This window comes from Prionailurus bengalensis, chromosome A2 (assembly GCF_016509475.1).
Source record: "Prionailurus bengalensis isolate Pbe53 chromosome A2, Fcat_Pben_1.1_paternal_pri, whole genome shotgun sequence".
Classification (NCBI taxonomy): domain Eukaryota; kingdom Metazoa; phylum Chordata; class Mammalia; order Carnivora; family Felidae; genus Prionailurus; species Prionailurus bengalensis.
The window spans coordinates 153,545,130-153,570,054 of NC_057348.1; the positions used below are offsets into that span (position 1 = coordinate 153,545,130).

Below are 24,925 nucleotides of genomic sequence, written 5' to 3' on the forward strand. Positions count from 1 at the left end.
CTATGGTGGTCTGTTGAGTGTAGCAAATGCAGGTCCTGGGTATGTCCTGTGCCTTCCCTCCTTTCCTGACCCCAGAGCGGAGGGAAAAAACAAAGTTTGGGGCGTCACAGTTAACTCTTTACGAGAAAGGAAGGTACATATTTTTAAGAATCCCTGTCCACCAAGGCTGTGGTTCGTGCTCAGTCATTTTAGGTTTGGCTCTGCTGAATCACAGCTCGTGGCAGAAGTGTTACGGCCAGTGCACAGGACGACACTTCACACTCAGAAAGCTCTCAAGTACTTGTTTACTGAGAATTAAGCATATCGTAGCTGGTAGAGCAAAGGACCTGTGAGAACTGACCTCATAGAATTCTGTTCCCATCTAATTATTGTTTTATTGTGTGCCGAGCATATACTCGGGGCTGGGGATGCAAGGATAAACAGTGTGGAGTCCTGACCCTTACGGAACCCAGGCTAACAGAAGTATGCAGCACCGAACACAATAGCGTGTGATTTTTGGTGTCAGTAGGAGCAAAGTATGAGAGGAAATGAGGCAATGGGAACGCTTGTATCCCTTGCACATGGACACCTCCTGCCTCACTTGGGAGAAGCAGTGGGGATGGGTCCTGAAACCCAGCAGCCAGCACGGTGCTCAGGCTTCCCGTGTGTGCAGACGTGCAGCGTACGTCCCAGGACGTGGAAGCCGGGGGACGGCTCTCCCTTAAGGCCTGGCACACTCAGAAAGCCGAGAGCGAGTGGGCAGTGCTCTCTCTCAGTAGTTACGCCTGCTTCCTAGTGACAAAACTGAATTCGCGGTTTATTAGTTCCTATACCTAGGACTCTCCCCATTTGACTCGGATAAATAGTCGTGTCTCTCCTTCATCCTATAAAATACTTCTGAGGTCGGTAGGTTTTTGATGGTAATGTTCAAACGGTACTCTGCCTGTTTAGAGACACTGTCAGAGAATCCGTGCCTGTCACCTACCTTCACTCTGGACACGTGAAGAACATGGGGCAGGACAACGAAACACTAGATGAACACAAGCAGCCTCTGGGTGCGTATGGAGTGTGTGCTACACGGTCAAATTCGTGCTTTTTGTTGCATCAGACACCCTTTAAATGCAATCTAGATGCCACGTTCAACTAGGGACCGCGTCGGCGGTTGGGGGAAAGGGAAGGAAGGCAGCAGCCGCGGCAGGCCCACCGCTCAGGCCGCGCCTCTCAGGGCAACACGCTGTACGGAGCTCGGATCTAGGGCATGAACTCGGTGACCCTACTGCATGAACTGTGCATACATTTTATGCGTCCTCGTTTTCGTACATTCATTTGTGAATTCGTGTATTTATTTGGTCACTTCCTTACCCCACTGTGTCCCAGAAAAGATTGGGATAAGTTACCAAAATGCATGTGACAAAATACAAATAGAAGGCAAGTAAGAGTAAAAGAAGCCCAGAGTAAAGGTTCGAACACAAAAGTACCTACCAGAGTTACTAAAGATGGGCCAGAAGTTCACCTTCAAACTTCCTACCAACCGAAGCAAAGGGTGAAATATAATCAGATACAGAATTCACGGTTCATCTGTGTGAATGAACTCCCTAATGGGAAGAAAAAACTGGGTTCTCAGTGATTTCTGATCGTTCATGGGGTCCTGAATTAGGTTTTCTGTACTATAACTTAACACGTGAACTCTCTGCTTAATGAAATTTCAAGGGAATCTTACTGCTTTCCTACACATGTACGAGTCAGTCCTATTATGTACAATTAAATAATTACACTTGCCCTTCTATTTTTAATTTCCTCTGTAAACATAATTATACTCTCCTTTGCCGGTTTTTGACCGAGGAGTAGTTATTAATATGGTGGAGCTGAGACATGTTATTCAAGTTTTTAAAATTACAAGTGGGAGTGCCTTGACTGGCTCAGTCAGTAGAGTATGCGACTTTTCATCTCGTGGTTGTGAGTTGAAGCACCATGTTGGGCATGGAGCCTACTTAAAATTTAAAAGAATAATAATAAAATAAAATAAAATTACAAGTGTATGTTGGGATGAAATGTGGGTAACAGTGACCTAAAGAATAATTACGAGGTGCTGTAAAAGCAGTGAAATGATAGGAGGAGATTCGACAGAGAAACACTGTGGAGTAGGTTAAATAGAAAAGGCTACATGGTGCAAGTGAATCTTAAGCTGAAACTTGTATAAAAATGAAGTAGAGAATAAGTAAACAATTGTGTCAGATGAAGCATAAAAGGAGACGTGAGAAATACAGACGGTTAGTCTCAACTTTGTTTCAGTTTGTCTATTTTCATATAATTTGTTCTATGAAAAACAGTACGGCCTTATTTGTAAACTTGTAGTTTCACACTATGAAACTCCTAGGTACCTGTCCAGGAGATGCTCCCATACATGTGTAACAGGAGATATGCTCAAGAATGATCCTCACACACCGTCCCCAGGAAAAACCTGGAAACAGCCCAATAATACCCTCCGACCGGAGAACGGGTAAACTGAAGTGGCTTGTTACAAAGGAAAGACAACTCAAACATCAATACGCAATTAAAAGGGAGGCAGGAGAAAGATGAACAAGGAGGGCAGGATGGTGGTTACCAGGGGTGGGGAGACAGGGCCTGGGGAGAGAAGATACCACACACACAGTGTATTTTTGTCCTGGCTCTAGTCTTCGTGTTAGATGGCGAGCCACAGGAGTTCATGACTTATAAAAACAAATTATAAATATACTATTAAAGACAAATTATAAATAGTTCAATAAAAGAGGAACAACAATGAGCGTATGTCTTGAACTAAAAATATGACCAACCCAATCCTGAGTACCTGAGGTAAAACAAAACATTCGGTAACTAGAAGGAAATACTCCTAAATGTAAACAATGATTATGTTCAAATGATGGAATTAGATAACTGTACTTCATGTTCTTACTGTCTTTCTATATTTTCTATTCTTTTCTACAAGGAGCGCATGTTACTTGTATTATCAGAAAACGGCCATGAGGTGCCTGGGTGGCTCAGTCAGTTAAGCGTCCGACTTCAGCTCAGATCATGATCTCACGGCTCGTGAGTTCAGTGAGTTCAAGCCCCCCGTCCGGCTCTGAGCTGACAGCTCGGATTCTGTGTCTCCCTTGCTCTCTGCCCCTCCCCCACTCACTGTCTGTCTCTCTCTCCCTCAAGAATAAATAAACGTTAAAAATAATTTTTTTAAGAAAAAGGCCAGTAGAATAATAAAAATTTTAAACTAAAGAAGAAAAAAATGAAGAGACCTTCAGTTTATATCTAACAAAATTAATAATTCCTACAAAATTAATAATACCTTTGCATCATCGAATACCCAGTCCTTATTCAAATTCCCCATTGTCCCCACAGTAGTTTTCTAGAATTAGGATCGAAACTAAATCCAGCATCGCAGGCAGCTGTTAAAACCCTTACATGTATTTGTGTAAAAGACATCCCCTCCCCAATTTCCCCCAAGCCATTGATTCAGGAGAACATTGGGTTATTTGTGTGCTGGAACATCCTACATTCTGAATTTGGTTGATTTCCTCCTCCTAGGATTATTGAACTTGTTCCCATATCACTCAAAGTGCCTTTAAACGGATAGATCTAACAACTGAGTAGATTCGAGCTGGATTATTTTACGCTGCTTAGGTGGCAGGTGCTATTGTGTACTTCCTACTGTGTCATGCCAGGAGATCCATAGTGTCTGGTTCTCCCACTTTCCAAGAATCCATTCTTCTCACTAGTAGACCTCTATCACCAAAAAAAAAAAAAAAAAAAAAAAAAAAAATTGGAGTCAGTTACCATTATTATATTTTTAATTTTATCAAGAAATTTCAGGAAATTTGTTTTCCCTCTTATCACATAAGTAGCTACATAATATTCTCAATTTGGCCTCTTGGTCTGCAAAGCCTAAAATATGTATTATCTGGCTCTTTATATTTTTTTAAAGTTTTTTTAAATTAATGTTTATTTTTGAGAGAGAGAGAGACAGAGTGCGAGCAGGGGAGGGGCAGAGAGAGAGGGAGGGAGAGACAGAATCCCAAGCAGGCTCCATGCTGTCAGCGCAGAGCCCGACGTGGGGCCCCGTCTCACTGACCCTGAGATCATGACCTGAACCGAAATCGAGTCCGCCTTTTAACTGACTCAGCCACCCAGATGTCCTGACACGTACTTGGTTGAAGCCGAGGAAATTCTGCTGTGGTGAAATACCGTTTTAAAATTTCTAATTTTTTTGCCTTTGCTCTCCTGTGAGTTGCTATTGCCGCAGTGACTGGGTAATCTGCTAATGTGACTTGTATTCTCTCGCCAGTGCTATCATGTCATTACATAAAAAGCATAATGTTTTGCCACCTGATCTGACACAAAATAATTCACACTCCACTGTGCCTTAAAGGCTGAGGACCCATTATTGGAGTTTCTATAGTTACCAAGTGTGTGGATCCTAATTATCTACTAAAGAAGGGAAAATGACCACTAGGTGGGTCTGTGGACCAGTGGACCCAAAGTAAGATAGACTTTGGCCAGGACTATATTCGTTGGCTGGGGCCTGCACTCCAGCAGCGGGGTCGTGATACATTCTAGGACCCTGTGTCTCACAGTCCTCAGAAGAGCTGGGTATTCCTTAGTGTCCTGTCATCTGAGAAAAAGGCCATAGGTCCCTTTTGGGAAAGGACTGAGGAAATCATGAAATACATATATATGAACTCATACAGTTCTATGAGTTTTGGCAAATATATACAGTCACGTAACAAGCACCAGAGAGATAGATTGATGGGGTTTTTTTGTACAATACAAACTATTTTTCATAGAGAATCCCAGGTTTAAGTTTATGCTCACTCTCTTTGGTCACGACCACTATTCAGAGGCTGGGATTTGACCCAGGCATTTGTCCAGGGTGGCAGAGAAACGAAAAAGGAAAATTATAGCGACATCGATGACAACAAAAAGAACGAAAGCATCTCGTGTGGGGGAAAGTGGACACAAGTTGCAAACAATCCATCAAAAATACGATCGATAAATAGCGTTGGACTTCTCAACAGCAACTCTGGAAGCTATAAAACAATGCTGCAATGCCTTAAGAATTCTGAGGAAAAGTTATTTCCGCCTAGAAATTGTTACTCAAATATGTAATAGAACAGATATCTTTTCAGACATGTATATAACATAAAATTTTCTCCTGAATTATGTGCTAGACCAAGAATATGGGAACAAACTAAGGAAAAAGATGACATACCATCTGAGAAGTGGGGGCTCCAAGTTAAGAGCGGGTGAGGGGAAGGCCCAGGATAATGATGGGGGACATACTTCAAGACAGCTGTGCACAGTCCCAGAGATCAACCAGTACAGACTGGAGCGGGTCAGAGGCTCCAAGAGAGACTCATTCAAGATTAAATAGGATACCTCATTTATTAACCTATGAGAAGAGAGTATTAGAGAAGCTCTAAAGAAAACCAAGCAAATGAGATGATTATTAAAATGTGCAAGGAAGGAAAAGTAATCATAATGCATTTCATGGTTCAGCTGTAAAAAGCGTTTATAGCTCATAAAACTGTAAGCACTGAACACTGATTCAACCAAAATCTGATCCAACAGTATTAGGAGCAGGGGGGTTGGAACGTGTCCGTGTATGGGGTTGTGCGTGAGAAAAACCTGTCTTCGTATTTCATTGCACTACAATAAATGAAAAAAAAAAGAGGGGTGGCTGGCTGGCTGAGTCTGAAGAGCATGCAACTCTTGATCTTGGGGTCGTGAGTTCGAGCCCCACGTTGGGTGTAGAGATTACTTAAATAAATAAAATGAGAGGGAAAAAAAAAGGGGCGCACCCTGGTAGCTCAGGCAGTTAAGCATCCGACTATTGATCTCGGCTCAGGTCATGATGTCACAAGTCAAATTGCGTGATCAAGCCCCGCACTAGGCTCTGTTAACAGCTCAGAGCCTGCTTGGTATTCTCTCTCCCTCTATCTCTGCCCCTTCCCTGCTTGTGCTCTCTCTCTCTCTCTTGCAAAATAAACTTAAAAAAAAAAAAAAAGTCTTCAATTTAGTTCTGATAAACAGAGGAGGCCGGCAAACCAAAGAATTGCAGAGACAAGCCATATTTGCAGGAAGCACTTTGCCCTGTAGCAGAGAAGGCAACATCGTGAACGGCTCCACAGCTACTCGCCAAAGGGGTGGAGAAGAGTAAATGCAGACCCCTGAGTCATAAGCTTAGTACCTGCCAGGTGGGCACATGGCCCTGGGGTCCCCGGATATGCATATTCACCAAAGCGGCTGGTCCAGGAAACCTCAGCTTCCTCAAAGATGAGCAACTCACACAAACAAATGGACAACACAACTAAAGGTCTATAGAAAATTAATACAAGAGAAAAGGAAGGAAGAAGGAAGTCAAATGCTAAACAAAAATACCAGCAGAAAATTGGTAATACGTACATGAAAACCATAACCAAGCATTTCACTCTTACAGAAAGGTAGAAAATAGTGGTAGTTCACTGTGATATCATCTTTAAGGTATCATTAAAGGTAATAAATCAAATAGTATATAAGTATATCTTGCAATACCAAATTAAAAGAAGAGAAAATACTGAGGTATCTGGCTGGCTCAGTCGGTACAGTGTGTGATTCTTTTTTCTTCTTTATGCCACTCTTGATCTCAGGGTTGTGAGTTAGAGCCCCATGTTGGGTGTGGAGATTACTTAAAAATTCAATCTTAAAAACAAAAAAAGAAAGTCCTAAATTTCATCATTGGTCATAGAATGGAATTACAGACAATGTCCAAAAGAAATTGAGGATTAAGTGCACTATAACATTATCCTATTAGAACAAAAACATAAACCTTCCAAATTACCAATGCGGTAACAAACACAAAGCAAAGAGATCAGTTCAAGGGGGATTTTTAAAGAGGTTTAAAGAAGAAAGCATGACATAAAATAATGTGTCAGATCTATGCACAAACATACCTCTCATGTCAAAAATACTAATGGACTCCACTCACCTATTACAAGAAGAAGATTGGCAGATTAGATCACGAAGCAAAACCTAACTCTGCTGTTTACTCATAAGTAGTGGTAATAAAAATATGGGTAATAGTATAATTGGGCAAATGCAAATAAAAGGGAGCAGGTGTCACAACCAAACAGGGTTGAATCCAGGTCAAGATCATTAAGCAAGTCAAAGAAACACAATTTGAATGACAAAAGGCCCATTTCTCAGTGAAGATATAACAGTTATGAATCTGAAATGGAAGAAATAGCATCAAAAAACAAAAATGATAAGAGTTCTAAGGGCAGTAGTAACAAAAGATTACAGTTCACAATGGTTGAAATGAAAAAAATGTAAGTAAAAGCATAGAGGTAACTTACGTATGACAACTAATAAGGAATATATTGTTAATGTTGCTTATGCCTTGAAAAGAGACTGACTTCCTTTTCAAGAACCCATAGAACATTCAATAAAGCTGTCAGTAAATTGGGCCACAAAGCAAACAACATCAAACATTTATATAAGTGCTTACTATGCCCCAGCTACACATCTAAGCACTTCACACATACTAACTCAATTTAATCCCCACAACTTTAAAAAGTATGTGTATTATTATTCCCCCTTTGCAGACCAAGGCACGGAATGCTGAAATTGCTTGTGCCAAAGTCACAGAGGTAAGTTAGTAACCAAGAGTCTCAAAAATAAAACCAATGCGGGGCGCCTGGGTGGCTCAGTCTGCTAAGTGCCTGACTTCATCTCAGGACATGATCTCACAGTTCGTGAGTTCGAGCCCCGTGGCAGGCTCTCTGCTCTCAGCACAGAGCCCGCTCTGGATCCTCTGTCTCCCTCTCCCTCTGCCCTTCCCCCACTTGTTCTCTCCCTCCCTCTCTCTCTCTCTCAAAAATAAACCTTTAAATAAATAACTAAAAGCAAATCACAATGTCATAAGTAGAAGTTACCTACAAAACTAAGAGCTCTGCCACCTAAACATCAAAAAAAGAAAATAAAACCAGAGGCACCTGGGTGGCTCAGTTGGTTGAGTGTCCAATTTGGGCTCAGGTCATAATCTCATGATTCGTGGATTCCAGCCCCGCGTGGGGCTCTGCGCTGACAGCTCAGAGCCTGGAGCCTGCTTCAGATTCTGTGTCTCCCTCTCTCACTGTCCCTCCCTTGCTCTCTCTCTCTCTCTCTCTCTCTCTCTTAAAAATAAACATTAAAAAATAAAAAATAAATAAAAATAAACCACCACCACCACCACCACCACCACCAAAACAAACAAATTGCAAATAAAAACTTAGACAAAAACCCTCTCTTAATTTTAGGGTAAAAGAGAAAAGCCAAGTTGTATTCGAACTGGATTGGAGATAAAGTTCAGAGGACAGGTGAAGGCCTTTGATTTTTATATTAATATACAGAAAAAAATAAAAACAAGTGACCTAAGCAACTTACCAAGAAGTAATAAAAAGCGGGGGGTGCCTGGCTGGCTCCCTCAGTAGAAATGCGACTCTTCATCTCCCAGTCATGAGTTCAAGCCCCCCATTGGGTGTGGAGCCTACGTAAAAAAAAATAATAATAATTAAAAAAACTAAATGAAGTAATAAAAAGAACATTGCAATAACATAAGGACTCTGCAAGAAAAACTAGTAAACTCTGAAATTAATTCATTTAAAACCAGAAAAATGGTACAACTAATAAGTAAGTGAAGGGGTTGGTTGGCTGAAAAATGATTAACCTTTAGCTAATGAATCAAGGTGAGGGATGGGGAGGAGCACACACATACAAAATGTTACAGCTCTTGGATAAATTCATACAAGTGGAAACACTTGGTTAAAGAGAATACACAAGTATTCTCACAGACGGTGCTGAATCTCTGTGCACACAGGTTATTCCGATTCCGGTCTCCACCAGCGTATTTAAACATATTTAAGATATATATATTTAGTTATTAAGTACACTCTACCCCCAACGTGGGACTTGAACTCACGACTCCAAGATCAAGAGTCACACGCTCTACCGACTGAGCCAGCCAGGCACTCCTCTGTGTTGGTTTTTAATGTTTATTCTTTTATGAATTCAGTCTTTGTCAGAAGTGGAATCAGTGCTTTGCTTGAGTCATGAAAAGAAGCTGTAGGCTTTTCCCCTATTGTCTATACTGTACCACTTTACATAACAGTAAACCTATTGTTCTATAAATGCCTGGTGGAATTTTTCTGTGAAACTGGATGGTCCTGGTCTTTCTTTGTTCTTTGGCAACATTCTTGATTTCTTCCATAGCAACTGGTCTGGATTTTTTGTCATCTCTGGAATTAGTTTTGTTATACGTGATGTGTTTTCTATTCTAGGATAAATCATCACCGTGATTCACAATGATTTTACCACAGAGTCATCCACGCTTTCTGCCGTCTCGTGCGGTGGACATCAAGTGGATTCCTGGGAGGCCCCTTACCCTTTCTTGGAACAGTGTCCTGTCCCCCACCCCCATCCCCATCCACCTGATCCCAAGTTCCTGGTAGCCATGCTTCTTCACAGTTGTTTGATCTGGGGGTGAGCACCTGACCCAAACCAGGCCAGTCAGAGAACCTTCTCTACAATTTTGGTAGAGTGTAAAATTTTCCTGTCTTCGTCTGGGCTGGTCGCTCCAACAAAGATGATGTAAAGAAAAACTGGAGGAAGTATAACAAGGCCATATTTTTAATCCTGTAACTTGGGGAGCAGAGAAAGCTAGTCACAGAGAAAGGAACGCAGAATGAAATAGATCGGAAAGAGACGCAGAAAGGAGACAGAAGGAATATTGTCTGGCATCACGCAAGTTTTCTATCCCTAATTCTGGTTCCATCTTCTTGGGGACTGATTGCAATTCCTTCCCTTTGCTTCTGGGAGATATTCTTGCATCTGCTTTATAAACTGCTCTGTGTGTTCAACCCACTTATGCTGATTTCCTTTATGACACTTGAAAACAGAAGTTCTCATATTACTCGGTTCTGAATAATCTACTATTAGCCCACCTGGTGGGGCATGGCCGCCCAATCCATCCCCCCGGGTCACTGCAGTCCATCTCAAAGGCCATCACCATGCTTTCCCTTATTCTATTTACCCACCACCTCATCATCCGTACGTGCGTTTCCTCCATAACGTTTCCCTAGCTATTCCAAACTTTTTGATTTCTCCCTTCTCTGAATGTCCATGTACCATCCGCACATTCGAGGAAGAACTGAAAAACGTTGGCCCGGCTATGCCAAATAACACTCGTAGCTTTTTCCAACTCAAGCCTCCGACTTTCACGCAGAATCTTCTGGTCCTCGTGCTTCTGCAGTGTGAAATTCCCATACCCTTGCCGCATGGGTACAACCTCATGAACCTGCTCAAGACTGAATCTACTATTAGTTTAGTATTTCGTTACTCATAGCACAATTTGCAACAAACCAGTTTCTGCTCAAGGGAACTGTTCCTTGTGCATTCCATAACTTTTCCATTAAAATTAGAAAACAGGAAATTATTACACTTTATAAGCATTAAAGCTGAATAAACATTCAGAATATCCATTAATACATACACCGTATACTGGGGTGCCTGGGTGGCTCAGTTGGTTGGGCGTCCGACTTCGGCTCAGGTCATGATCTCGCAGTCTGTGAGTTCAAGCCCCACGCCGGGCTCTGCGCTGACAGATCAGAGCCTGGACCCTGCTTCAGATTCTGTCTCCGTCTCTCTGTGCCCCTCCCCCGCTCTCACTGCGTCTCTCTCTCTCTCTCTCTCTCTGTCTCTCAAGAATAAAATAAAAACATTAAAAAAATTAAAAAATACATCCACTGTATAAACAAATTGTGGTATATTCATAACTGAAATGCTACACAACAAGAAAAAAGAATAAACTACTGGTAATATGCCACGGATGAATTTCGAAACCATCATGTTGATGGAAAGAAGCCAGGCGTAACACACACACACACACACACACACACACACACACACATATGTACATACTGTGTTATTAAGTACCTACTGTGTGATTCTGTGTAATGTTCAAGGACACACAAAAGTAATATATGCTGGATAGAAATGTGAATGGGGCTTACTTTTGGAGGATACTGAGCGGCAAAGGACACGAAGGACCTTTCTGGGGTGAAGGAGATCTTACCTATCTGGAGTGAGTACTAGGGTAAAGGGCTGTGTACAAAACGAAAAGCTCTGGGGCGCCTGGGCTGCTCCACCGGATAAGCGTCCAACTACTCTTGATTTTGGCTTAGGTCACGATCTCATAGTTCTTGAGTTCGAGCTCCGCGTGCAGAGCCAGCTTGGGATTTGCTCTCTGTCCTTCTCTCCCTGCCCCTCCCCTACTCGTGCTCGCTCTGTCTCAATAAAATATAAAAAAAAGTGCAAGTATGCATTTTCTTGTATGTTTAGAATTCCTAAATTTAAAAAAAAAAAAAGATGCAAATGTTTAGTTACCAGAGGTGGCTTCAAATCAAAACAGGCACAGCTAGACTGTCTCCAACCCATATAAACCTCTTCTGTTTCTACAACTGGCTGTGCAGTGTCTCTCCCCGGATCGCTTTTTAGTTTTGTGAATATACATCCAGAGATATTTTATGTATATATACATAATACATCATTTCTCCCAGAAAGAACACAGTGTTCTTCCTCTTTTTACACAAATGGTAGCATATTGAAGGTTGTTCCTCCTATTGCTTTTTTCACTTAAGAATAGACCTTAGTGATGAGATTTTTAGAAGATTGCATAAAATTCCATTGTATGGATCATGTCATCATAAGAGAAATGTACACGAAAATCACTTAAATAAATATCTCAGCTTGGCAAAGATCAAAAAGTTTTATTTCCAAGGCTATTGGGAAATAGAAACCCTCATGCATTGCTAGTGGAATATAAATGGATACTTCCTATAGAGGGCAATTTATTAAATTCAAAGTGCACGTATTCTTTGATTCTACAGTTGAGTCAGGTTGAACAGACTACATTTGCGGAAAAGTTGTTTGTATTTCCTTTCCTGTGAACTATCTGTTCATATCTTTCTTCACTTTTCTATTTGGTTATTATTGTTGGTACTCCTTGATCTGTGAGAGTTTTTTGTAAATTAGAGACAGTCACCCTTTGTGAAATGTGTTGCAAAATTGTTTCAATTTTGTCATTTGTTTTTGACTAGTCCTGCTTTTCTGTCATGTAGCAATTTATTTTAAATGGTTGAAATTATCAACCAGACTTGGAAAGGGCTTCCCCAGTGTGAGATTATTATTTTTTTTTATCTCAGTTGATTTCTTCTGAAGTTTTTATTTCAGTTTTTACATTTAAAACTTTGAGTCAGTAGAAATGTAGCCTTTCATATGGCGTAAGATACAATTTTATTCCTGTGTGGATGGCTACCCAGTTGTCTTTAAAAAAAAAAACACAAACAAACATTTTTTTTACATTTATTTATTTGAGAGAGACAGAGCATGGGTGGGGGAGGGGCAGAGATAGGAGACACAGAATCCAAAGCAGGCTCCAGGCTCTAAGCTGTCAGGACAGAGCCCAACGTGGGGCTCGAACCCACAAACTGTGAGATCATGACCTGAGCAGAAGTCGGATGCTTAACCGACTGAGCCACGCAGGTGCCCCTTTAAAATTTTTTTTTTTTTTTTACATCCAGTTGTCTTAATCTATTTATTGAATAATCCATCATTTCCTCACTGATTTGAAATTATTGTATATTCAACAAGAGAAAGACAGGAAATGGAAAATGCACAAATGGAAAAGTGGAAAATGATTATAAACCGGCAATCTGCCGAAGAGAAAACTTAAAAGACCAACAGGTTCTCTGAAGCAATGCTCATCTCCCTTAGTCATCAGAGAAATGCAAGTTGGAATAGTAAGGACTGGCAAGAATTAAACTGGATTCGGTGGTGGTGGTGGTGGAGTGGAGGGCTGAAGTGATATGGGAACCCTTATGCACTTGTGCTACCATCCTGGAGAGCGGTCCCTCGATGCAAATGTGTGTCCTAGGACTCAACGGTTCTCACCCGAGGATGCGTCCCCAAAACACATTTTCACACACATCCGAAGGGCATATGAGTGAGTGTGTTCATAGTTGCACTGTGGTGGTGGCGGGGAGGCAGGAGATAATTCGAGGCTTCATCGCTAAGAAAATAGGCGAAACGTGCTACTGCAGAGTACTCAAAAGTTATAGGCGCGCCTGGGTGGCTCAGTCGGTTAAGCGTCCAACTTCAGCTCAGGTCATGATCTCCTGGTTCATGGGTTCAAGCCACGCGTCGGGCTCTGTGCTGACAGCTCGGCGCCTGGAGCCTGCTTCAGATTCGGGGTGTCCCTCTCTCTCTCTCTCTGCCCCTCTCCTGCTCGTGCTCTCTCTCTCTGTCAAAAAATTAGTATACATTTAAAAACAAAAGTTATAAACTGGTGTATCATTATACACAGCAACGTGGGTGGATCTTAAAACTATGATGTTGAGTGAAAAAGAAACAGAATGAGATATGTAACATAATAAACTTACTACTAAAAATATATGCATATAAAATCACATATTATGAAGTCACATACAAACAAAGAGTTAAACTTCATAATTTCTGTCATTGGAGATGAGGAATGATATTAAGGTGAAATTTCAGAGAGGGAGGGAAGGAGAGGTTGACAAGGGTCTTGAATAGACCAATGATAATAATGTGCCATAAACCAAGTAAGATTAATTCAACCTTGTCTGAATTGAAGAAAACAAAGCCTCGAGGTTACCAATAATCTCCATTTTGTCAAGCCAGGGAATCACCTCCCCGCCCTCATCTTACTAGACTTGGTAGCATTCAACAGAGAGTTGACTACCCACTTTCTTGAAATGCTTTTCTCCTTCTTTTAAAAATGTTTATTATTTGAGAGAAAGAGAGAGAGTGAGTCGGGGAGGGGAAGAGAGAGAGAGAGAGGGAGAGAGAGAGAATCCCAAGCAGGCTCCACGCTGTCAGCACAGAGCCCGATGTGGGGTTTGATCTCATGAACCGTAAAATCACAACCTGAGCTGAAATCAGGAGTCCGACGCTTAACTGACTGAGCCACCCAGGGGCCCAGAAATGCTTTTCTTCTAAGATCATGTTACTTTTTTACTTAAAATTTTCCAATGGCTCTGGTTTCATTTATAATAAAATCCCAACTCCTTACACCATTGTGTAAGCTGACTCTTAAATCCCTCTCAGATTTATCTCTTACATCTCTCCCCACCTTGCTCACTGTGCTCTCAGTCAGTCTGACCTTTCTCCCAACCCACCAAGTTCACTCCCTTCATACACTTATACTTGCTTTTCTTTCTCTGTGATATTCTTCATTTGGATCTTCCCGAAACATTCTGGTCTTGATTCAAATGGGTGTTCCTCAGGCAGAACCAACACAGGAAGGATTACCGTAACATTGAACTATGGTCCATTCTACCTTTTGCTGTCGATTGTCGCTGTTATTGCCAATTAAGGTATTTCCTATTGTTCAGCTCCAAAAGGCAACCATCTTACCTCATTCATTTTGGGGAAGGTGGGAGACAGGAACTTGGGGACAGTCCTGCCGCTCTGCCTGTAGGATATACCACTAAATTTGGAGCACCAAAGAGTGGGGTTGGTGTGTCCCTTTTCTATAAGTACACTTCTCCACAGGTGCAAGAACACCACACCTTGGATTGAACTTTAATCCTCAACACGAGATTTGAGAGTTTGTAAAATTATTACATTGCCGTGCTAAAGATGTGGTGGACGGTAATTTTGCATGAAAAGGGTATGAGTAGCTTGATCTCCCAGGATATTTTATATACAACAAAAACGTAACGCCTGATCTCATAGCATTACAGTTCAATAACACTAATATCTTAGATATCTTAGATAATCTAAAATCTTAGACAAAGGTATTCTAACTTTGCATTCAAGAGGAATTGAATTTGGGGCACCTGGGTGGCTCAGTCACTTAAGCATCTGACTCTTGATTTCAGCTCAGGTCATGATCTCGCGGTGCTTGAGTTTGAGCCCCACGATGGGCTCTGTGCTGAAACTGCGGAGACTGCTTGGGATTCCTTATCTCCCTCTCTATCTCTGCCCTTCTGCTGTTTGAGTTCTCTCTCTCAAAAATAAATAAGCATTAAAAAAAAAAAGAAGAAGAATTGACTTTGACCTCTTCCTGGCCTCCTCAAAGGCCCTTACTACTGAACAAGAGTATTTAGGATTTCCCAAATTCCCAAGGAAATGCATCGGTACCCATGCTCTGCCCCTAAAACATCCCAAAAGTAAGAAAATTAAATTTTCCTCATCTATTCAGGTTCTAATAAGGTGGTTGCTAAGGTGGCTATCGGTTTCAAACCAGTGATCGCAACCAGTAAGAAGACTGTGAAATCAATTTTGAGGGTCACAAGCAGCATTTTTAAAAAATGAACTAGGCTACAGCAGCACTTAATTGAATCGAAAGTTCCAGTGGCCACACTAATCCTGGATTATTCAAGGCTGGAGTGCAGGAGGGGAAGCTGGTAGATAAACAGTTACCTCATTGGAATTCCTGGGTTAATTTGTTGTACAGATAACAGTGTAGAGCCTAATTTTACCTATCACAGCCTGTGATTTATGCAGTGAAGTACAGGAGAAATTTTACTTGCTGATAGAAAAACCAGAATTTTCAATTGCATGTCAATGAAGAACTTAAAGTCTGTTTTTGGAGCAAGGGGTGTCATCACGTATGATATGTGTGTGTGTGTGTGTGTGTGTGTGTGTGTGTGTGTGTGATACATATCGTGAATGTGTACTATTTATTAATCGAGTTGGTATCAGTTGTTCTCAAAGAAGCTTCTTTGTTATTAGAAGAAATAATAACGTGAGAAATATAGAGGCACCTGGGTGGCTCAGTCAGTTAAGCATCTGACCTTGGTTCAGGTGTGATCTCACAGTTGGTGAGCTCGAGCCCCACTTCGGGTGGGCCCCACTTCTCTTTCTCTCTCTCTGCCCCTTGTGGGACTCTCTCTTTCCCTCTCTCTCTCTCTGCCCTCGCTCACTTTCACCCTCTCTCTCAAAAAAGAAAAAAAAGAAAGAAAAATACAGAAATTGTGTTTGTTTATTTTTAAAAATATTTATTTATTTATTTATTTAAAAAACTTATTTATTTGCTTTGAGAGTGAGCAAGAGCAGGGGAGGGGCAGAGAGAGAGAGAGAGGGAGAGAGAGAGAGAGGAGAGAGAGAATTCTAAGTAGGCTCAGTGCTGTTAGCACAGAGGCTGACACAGGGCTCAACCCGACGAATCCTGAGATCAATTCCCAAGCCAAAATCAGGAGTCGGAGGCTCAATCGACTGAGACACCCAGGCGCCCCCATGTTCAAGTTTAGCTGTTAGATTTGGATGTGCAGTGAAAATATTGAGAAAAATATGTTATTCTAATAATCAGAAAACAGACTTTACATTTCAAAGAAGAAAAGATAATACATTTCCTGCAAAGAGAGCTTAATAATACCTTCAAAAGTAAAAGGACATTTGAAAATACAGCATGTCAACTTGTCAATAAGCCCCAAAAAGATGTTCTTAAGGAAAAGGGCATAAAGTTATTGGCACAATTATCAGTTGCTTCACAAATATTAATGAGGAACACAATCTTTGTGTTTAGCTGTGGCAAAAGAAAAATGGTTTAGTGCTAAGTGCTAAAAAGCTGCTTCATCCAATATGTTGGTGCATATGTTTTTGGTGGCAAACAAGCTGATAAGTTCAAAGCTATACTTCCTGGAAATAACAAAATATCAACTCAATTATCACAGAACCTTGAGAAGAATCAATGATTCTTATGCAGTAACAGTCCAACTAGATGAGAGTACTAATATTGCAAATTATATAATACTTTTATGCCAGATATGTGTAGCAAGACAATTTTATAGAGGAGTTATTGTCTGTATGGAGAAAAATATATTCACCACTAGGAAATAGCATTTAAGTCACTAAAAAAAAAACTATACAATTTATAATGGAATTGCAAGGGATGGGACAACAAATATAATCAGGAAACCATAAAGATATAAAAATTATTGAAAACTACTAAAAACAGAAGCTAACTTGAAATAGTAAATGAAAACAAATGTATAGAAGATTCATTTGGTCTTCAAAACCTTAAATAATTTTATTAAAGTTGATGTCTATGAGGAGAATAAATTATTGGGGATTAGTACCTCATTTACACAGAAAAATGATTGCCATACATGAAATTAATAATCATTATGTTGGATTAAGATGAAAGAATTTACTGCAAAGAAAGTGGATTCACATTACTAGTCACAATGCCTATGTATATGAACTAAGAAATTCAGTTTTGACTCATTTGAAAAATAAAGTTACAGATCAGGCTCAATGGTAGACGAGATGAACGTGCAGCATTACCCTCATGCATTGTGGACTGAAATAAACCTATGAACAGGCAAGGATGTCCACAGCATTAAGTAAAATCTTCTGTGCTATTTATATTGATTGGTTTGTACATTGTATTATAAAACATATTTATGCTGTATTAATTTTGTTCTTTATTTTACACCATAAGGTAAGTTCTGTGAAACCTGTATTTCAGCTATGTATCTGTGCGTATACTGGGTTTCAGTGTAGAATCTATTTCTCACTGGGAGTTGTGAGAAGTTAGAAGAACACTCAGTACGTTAGAAGTTGGAAGATTATGTTGGAAGAGTCACACGCCTGCAGAACGATTCAGCCCACAGACCGCCAGTTTGCTGTCTGAGCTAAGCTGTGGAGGCTACTGGATACGAGTTACCATACAACTTACTCTGTAGGAAAATACTGAGTGTCTAAGACGTCATACTGACTCAATGAAACGGTCGCGAATTCGTGGTAACATTGTTAATCCGGTTAATGGATTTAACAGAAGGCGTGAATTCTCTTCAGGATTTGGAGGGGGGAGGGCCTCAAATTTGCTTTCTGGTTCGTGGATTAAAATGGACAGTAACTCTCATCCTTTTAAATCTGGATTCCAATTAGTTTATCACACGTGTGCCTACAAGGCGTTCCCAAACAAGGCTCCCCTCCACCCCGAAATGGGTCATTTAGCATTCCACTTGCAGAGAGTACGTTCTCTAAAACACCACCAAATCCTCCTGAGAAGTTTTCTGTTAATTTCAACAGTTTAGGCTTTGTGGACGAGCCCAGAACTGTTCATTTACCCAACTGCAAAACGGTACTGCTCATTTTACGACCGTGCCACACACAATCCCCACCGTGGCCGGGCGACAGCAGTCGGTCGAGGAAAGGTAGGCCTGTGGGAGTCAGTGTTGCGCTCTGCGGAGGGAAGCCGCAGGGCGAGTCCGGCTGGAGTTAGCCATTTCCTTTCTTCCCTCGGTATTTCGGGCAGCGGGGCGCTGGGCAGGCAGGCACCGCAGCTGGTCCTCGCGTCCCTCAACCCTTTCTCCGTATCCGCCTCGAGTAACCAGCTTGACAACCCCAACTCACTAGAGCCGAGTGCCGGAGGAATGGGCCGGACGGGACCCAGCGCCATGACTAGGTCAGCCCCAGGCGCATCCCGACGCTGGCTCTTTGCTGAGCCCCACGCGCGCCTCCGGTTTCCGGGTGCAAACGGGAAGCTAGGGAAACCCCAGACCCCTCCCTTTTAGGAAGGGCGCAGACGGCGTCTCCGTTTCCAAGGAAACCGGCCCTGCCACTACGTCACTTCCGCTGACCTGTCTGGACTCCAGACTGTTGGGAGGAAAAGAGGAAAACTGAGCCGCAGCCACGACGGTGGACGCGAGCGTCTCCTATCTGCGCATGCGCCCGCTCAGCGGCCTGCTTCTATTTATGTGGGGTATCCAACATGGCGGCTGCGGCGACCCTGGCGATGGCGGTGGAGCCCATCAGAACATAGTGGCTGGGAAGGGGGCACGGTCCGCACTCACGGTGGCGTCGGCAGAGACGACTGAGGGTGGTGGAGGGAAGAAAAGCGACGGAAAGCAAAAGGAAGGGCGGGCAGGCAAACAACTCGGCGTAGAACCGAGCGCCGGCTCGAGCGAAGGCACAGGGCCAGAACAGTGGGGATGGCGGAGCCACGCAGAGTAGCGTTTATTAGCCTGTCACCGGTGAGGCGGCGCGAGGCCGACTACCCGGGGGCCGAACGCGAGCCCGAGTACCCTCGCGAGCCCCCCCGGCTGGAGCCGCAGCCATACCGCGAGCCGGCCCGGGCGGAGCAGCCGGCCCCGCGGGAGGCTGCCCCCCGGTCGGACGTGCAGCCCCCGCCGCGGGAGAAGCCGCTCCCCCAGCGCGAGGTCAGCCGCGCCGAGCCGCCCATGTCGCTGCAGCGCGAGCCCCCGCGGCCCGAGCCGCCGCCGCCGCCGCTCCCTCAGCTGCACTTGCAGCCGCCCCCGCCGCGGGAGACGGCTTCCCGGGCCGAGCCGCAGCAGAGGCCGCCGAGGGAGACGGTGCGCCTGGAGCTGGTGCTCAAGGATCCCACCGACGAGAGCTGCGTGGAGTTCAGTTACCCGGAGCTGCTGCTGTGCGGAGAACAACGGGTACAGAAGATTCCTCCCTCACCCCCCAGACCCTGGGAGTCTCAGGACGCGTCCACCTCTCCCAGTGGTTGGCACCTTCCGACGCCCACTTTGCGCGTCTCGGGTCGCCTGGGAGGGTGGGCTGGCGGGGGCTGGGGCCGAGAGGGTGGACGAGTGGTCGGTGCTGCTTTCCCCTGCTCCCCAGGGTTGGCCAAGGCTCCCACCCGGCTCCGCCGACCCCCCCTCGCTCGCCTGCTCCGAATGCCGCTCGGAGCCGGTTTTCCTCTGCAGCTTTCGGGACCTCAGAATTTATGTTCCTTTCTGCTCCCCATGCAAAATCTGGGAGCTCTGCAAGTTACGTGGTTGGGTTTTCCTTGTGGAGCTCCAGCAGTCAGTCATTCCAGTAGAAAGGAAGAGAAAACCTTGGGGGACACGCCCCCCGGTCGGAAGCCCAGAGATAGTGTAACCCCTCGACATAGTCCTCTTCACTCTTATGTTTGGCTCTGAGGTGTGCTTGCGAACGTTGGGTATTTCTCTTAATTGAAGGGGATTTGAAGGTAATCTGAAAATTTTCAGACTAAGGATTCTGCTCTAGGAATGAAGAAGTGGGTTATTTGGTTACTTATTTTCCTCTCTCATGTTGCTATTGGTAAACCTATTTAGCTTTGTTTTCTGTATAGTTTGTTCTTAGTGTAATGAATGGGAAGGTGTCTTTGGCGCCTACCATCATACTTTTATTTGAGTGTTTATCATTAGTTTATAGGACCGCGTTGGAAGATGGTGTATTGGCCATGGTGATTTTTGGAGAACAATGAAAAACCTCTTAGCTTTGAATTTTTAGAAACTGTTGAAAATCCATAGGTATGCCTTTGATGGAACTGGTGAACAACGAAGATAGGAGAGAGGTTTGTTGCTAATTGTAATCTTTATTGTAGGTTTTGGTGATCTTTAGAAGTAAACTAGAAAGGGAAATGATAGAGTAAAAGCAGTAAGAACAATTTCCTCTGTCGTTTAGAGATTATGCTCTTTATTAGGTTTGTTTCAGTACAGATCTAATGGACTCAAGAAGTCATTTGTTTTGTTTTTGTTCTCAACTATCTTTATAGTTGAGATGAATGACTCTTTAGTTTAAAAATATATTAATGTCACTTGATTTTGTTTATTTTAAGGCCAATGAATCTTTTGATCATTATTTGTAAATATTGTTGTGTGGTCAAATCACTTTATTATTATTTTTTTCATGTTTATTTTTGAGAGAGAAAGAGAAACAGAGCATGAGCAGGGGAAGAAGGGGCAGAGAGAGGGAGACACAGAATCTGAAGCAGGCTCCAGGCTCTGAGCTGTCCGCACAGAGCCCAACACGGGGCTTGAACTCATGAGCCACGAGATCATGACCTGAGCTGAAGTCAGACGCTTAACTGACTGAGCCACACAGGTGCCCCTAGGTCAAATCATTTTAAATGTTTGCAACCTAAATGAATTGGCAAGGGTAGAGATCATATTGGCCATGTCCACATAACATTTTATCCTTCAGACTCACTTTAGTACCCCTCCTTTTTATAAATTTGATGTTTCTTTTTTCCAAAATAATTTTGAAAATACTGGATTGGAGCATTTTTCAAGTAAATTGTATTTGATCTTCTCATCTAAGTAAGTTTGCTGTTTGACTCCCTAATCTACTTCATACATTACAGATGAAAAGCACCATATTTGGGTAAAAATACATTATGGTAGCTAATATTTACTGAATTCTTCCTATGTGCGTGCTAGACACAGGTCCGAGTAAGGTTATGGCTTATGGAATCAGTCCAGCAGAGCTCCTTGAGGTAGGGACCATTGTCCCCACTTTGCAAATGAGGATGCAGATGCAAAGTGCTTGTATGTAATTTTATTAGTATTTCTTTCCATACTAGTACCACTTGTTAATAAAACAAAACTTCTTAAAATTGTATAGTTTAAAAAAATTTAGAGGATCCTGCCAAAATGAACTAAAATGAGAGTTATAGTAGAAATAGGGATTTGTTCTGATCCTCTTAATGCTATGATATTCATTCCATGATAAAGTAATAGTAGATATTTATCTTTTAATTACGACCAAAAAAAGTTAATTTTGACCCCCTACCTTGTTTGTTAACCTGATAATATCAGAACTACTAGTTTCATGTAATAGGAGAAAGATGAATAATTCAGTTTAGTTTTTCTGTTTATGCTCTCAATTTAGGGATATATTGGTCACTTTTTCTTGTATATTCAGCCATGTATCATTTGTTGTATTCTGAACAAAAAAACCCCCATGGTTTATACAATGCACCTTTGCAACCAAGATTTGCCAGATTTACCTATGATAACTCCCAATGAACATATTTTTAAAGGAATTGTAGGAAACATTTCTTTAAATGAGGTTGTCATATTTCCGTGAAAGGAAATCCTAGCAATAGAAACCAACAAAAAAAGCAAAATGAAACCAACAGAATTGATCTGCAAAGCAGTGATTCCCAAATTTGGTTTTTCTTCCCTCAGGGAGAGTCCAGTTATTTTTAAGGATGTTATAATCTTTTCAAAATAGTTTTAATGTTGAGTTTTTGTAATTGAAAAACTTACTGTGTAGCAGAGTTTGAGTAGAAAGGCAAGGAAAAGACATTGTGTAAAATTAAAAGAAAAAAAAGATTCTAAATTTTGAAATAGCCATCTATCACTGAATAAGATTTTAGTTAATAGGTGTAGGTATAAATCTGTGTCGCATGTGAATACCATCTTTATCGGGATACGTTTAAATCATTCCCCTTCATAGATACAAAATGAATAGTAAAACCCTGATTAACCGAATGCAAACAGAATTCTTGCATATTATTTTTTATTAATGAGGCAAAGCACAGTTAAATGAGTGTATGTTGGCAAAATATGAAAAACAAAATCCCTTCTTGTTAGGTTATAAGGACGCAGGTTAGCTAAACCCTTACCTTGTTATCTCTGTGGACTGCTAAGCCCTGATTGAGGTGGTTTGGGATGATGACTGAGGCATGGCAATTGTCTCTATCCTCAGAGATTAATGTGTTCACCATTTCTGGCTAAAGGGAAATAGTACAGTTTAGATATAAGTTCTGGCAGTAATTGCTATGCAAGTAGTTTTTGTTTAACTTTTAGTAAACCAGGGAATCAGTTAACTAGAGCATCCATTTGTGAATGTGATTAATTGAACATTTAGTATAAAAAGAAAAAGAGGGGTGCCTGGGTGGCTAGTTGGTCAAGTGTCCAACTCTTGATTTCTGGTTGGGTCATGGTCTCACGGTTGGTGGGGTTCGAGCCCCACATTGGGTCAGTGCTGACAGGTGGAGCCTGCTTGGGTGTCTCTCTCTCTCTCTCTCTCTCTCTCCCTCCTTCCCCCTCTGGCTCCCTCCCTCCCCCTCCCTCCCTCTCCCCCCCTTTCTGCCCCACCCCCACCCCATGCTCTCACGCTCTCTGTCTCTCTCTCTCTCCCTCCCTCTCTCTCTCCCTCCCTCTCTCAAAATGGATAAAATAAACTTAAAAAAGGAAAAAAAATGATTATGGTGTTAATATGGTTATACTTTTACAGAATTCTATGGTATCCCATTGTCATAGTGCATATTTTCGGTAACGTGAAAGATCCGAAAATGGTGTTAATGAGTTAACATCAAAGGACAAAATTATTACAATGTTTGTGCCTGTGGGTAGCTCATAATTTTGATATTTACTGATTTTCAAATCTTTTTTTCCATCGGAAAACCATAAAGCTTACTTAGAGCCTTGATTGTGGGTAGGGGTTGATTTCTTAACTGTGAAAGGAGAGTGAGTCAGTTTTCTTAAATTTATTTTTACAGACTGTCAAGAGTAAGAGATTTATTTTTGATGTCTCTATGAAGTCTACACAAAATCTTATAAAATGGCACATAAGGTGATTCTTATTAAAAATATATGTCTGTGTGTTTATATTTCACATATAAAACGGGTCAGACCAACAGGAAGACCTAGTGTTTAGACTTCACAGTGACTTGAAGCATAAGTTCATAATGGCAGTCATGGTGGTTGCTCTCTGTCCTTAGGCTCAGGTTAGGGCTGTATCCTGGACATGCTTCATATTTCTTATTTCATTATCAGTCTCTTCCTGCTGGTTTAATTATTCCTTTCAGGTCATATGTATTTTTTCCACAGGTAACTCCTACTGGGATAAAGGATTCTGTAAATATATTACTTATTGCAGTAGATAATTTTACAAGTTGATTCTAAGATTACTTCTTTAAGCTTTAAGAGCATCCTTTTATTCTTATACCCTAGGTCTGATGAATTGTTTTGTATGAATTCTGTTCATATTTTTCTGTCATGTTTTTAGACTGATCAAACCTCAGCCTTTATACCCAGGATGAAATATCTCTGTTCCAAAGTGTGCAAACCTTTGTCCCTGCTGAATTTTTTTCTTCAGATTCAGCTGAATCTGTAGCCAATATTTCAGTTGTAATATACTTTATCTTTAATTCCTGAAAATACTACCTCAGTAAAAATACCTAGCCTTCCTTTTTTAAAAAATTAACTTTCTAGTCAGTTGTTCATAATTGGGTACAAGTAGAATTTTGACGCATATGCAGCTCTTTGTTTCCCCCTTTTTGGGCTGAAAAAATATATATATATGAAATGTGCCTGCTAAAATAGTAAACCTGAGTAAAGGATGTGATTTATGTTTTTGTTTGTTTCGGTAAATGGATGGCAAATGTGGGATCCGAGCTGTTTGTGTGGTTTTTAAAAAACATGTATTATAATAAACTTTGATTCTTCCCTGCTAGGAGGCCATGGTAATGTAATCTATTCGCAGCTACTTCACTTTTCGAGCTTTGTTTGCAAGTAGTATGTATTCCCTGAATGACTATCCATTGATAACAAGTAGGTGATGTTGGGGCACCTGGGTGGCTCAGTTGGTGGAGCGTCGGACTTCGGCTCGGGTCATGATCTCGCGGTTCGTGGGTTTGAGCCCCACTCGGGCTCTGTGCTGACAGCTCAGAGCCTGGAGCCTGCTTTGGATTCTGTGTCTCCCCCTCTCTATGCCCCTCCCCATGCTCCCGCTCTGTCTGTCTCTCTCAAAAATAAATAAACGTTAAAAAAAATTAAACAAGCAAAAGTAGGTGATGTAGGTAGAGGTGTTGATGCCCGGCCTCAGCAGAAGGCTATAGCAGCTACAGATACTCTAGTGAGAGCTCAGGGCAGATGAATCAGCGGTGACACTGATGAATAACCAGGTGATCCTTTGAGAAGCATTTCCTGACCAAAACAGTTATCTTTGTTGGGAAGATCTCAAACTGGAGTTATAAGTGGGATTTTTGTTTTTATCTAATTTTCTTGGGGGGATTTTTGGCCTTTTTATTTTGGACATGGTGGCCATAGATCATTCTGTAGGAGGAGACAAGTTGAATTGTTGAGCTGTTCACCGAAAAACTTGAGAATGTGTAAGAATCCATTAAAACTGCAAGTGTTATTTG

General features: G+C 41.9%; 1 protein-coding gene across 3 annotated transcripts in view; it reads left to right on the forward strand.

Moving 5' to 3' along the window:
• The first annotated feature begins 18,656 nt into the window (after positions 1 to 18,656).
• The window catches only part of UBN2 (ubinuclein 2), a 79,696-nt gene continuing 73,427 nt past the window's right edge, over positions 18,657 to 24,925 (forward strand). For 2 of the 3 annotated variants that reach the window (XM_043589688.1, XM_043589687.1), the window contains exon 1: positions 18,747 to 19,460. In XM_043589688.1, the coding sequence (XP_043445623.1) occupies positions 18,990 to 19,460 (471 nt within the window). In that variant the 5' untranslated portion in view covers positions 18,747 to 18,989. Of the gene's footprint in view, positions 19,461 to 24,925 lie in introns of all 3 variants that reach the window. The other variant, XM_043589686.1, reaches the window with a different exon arrangement.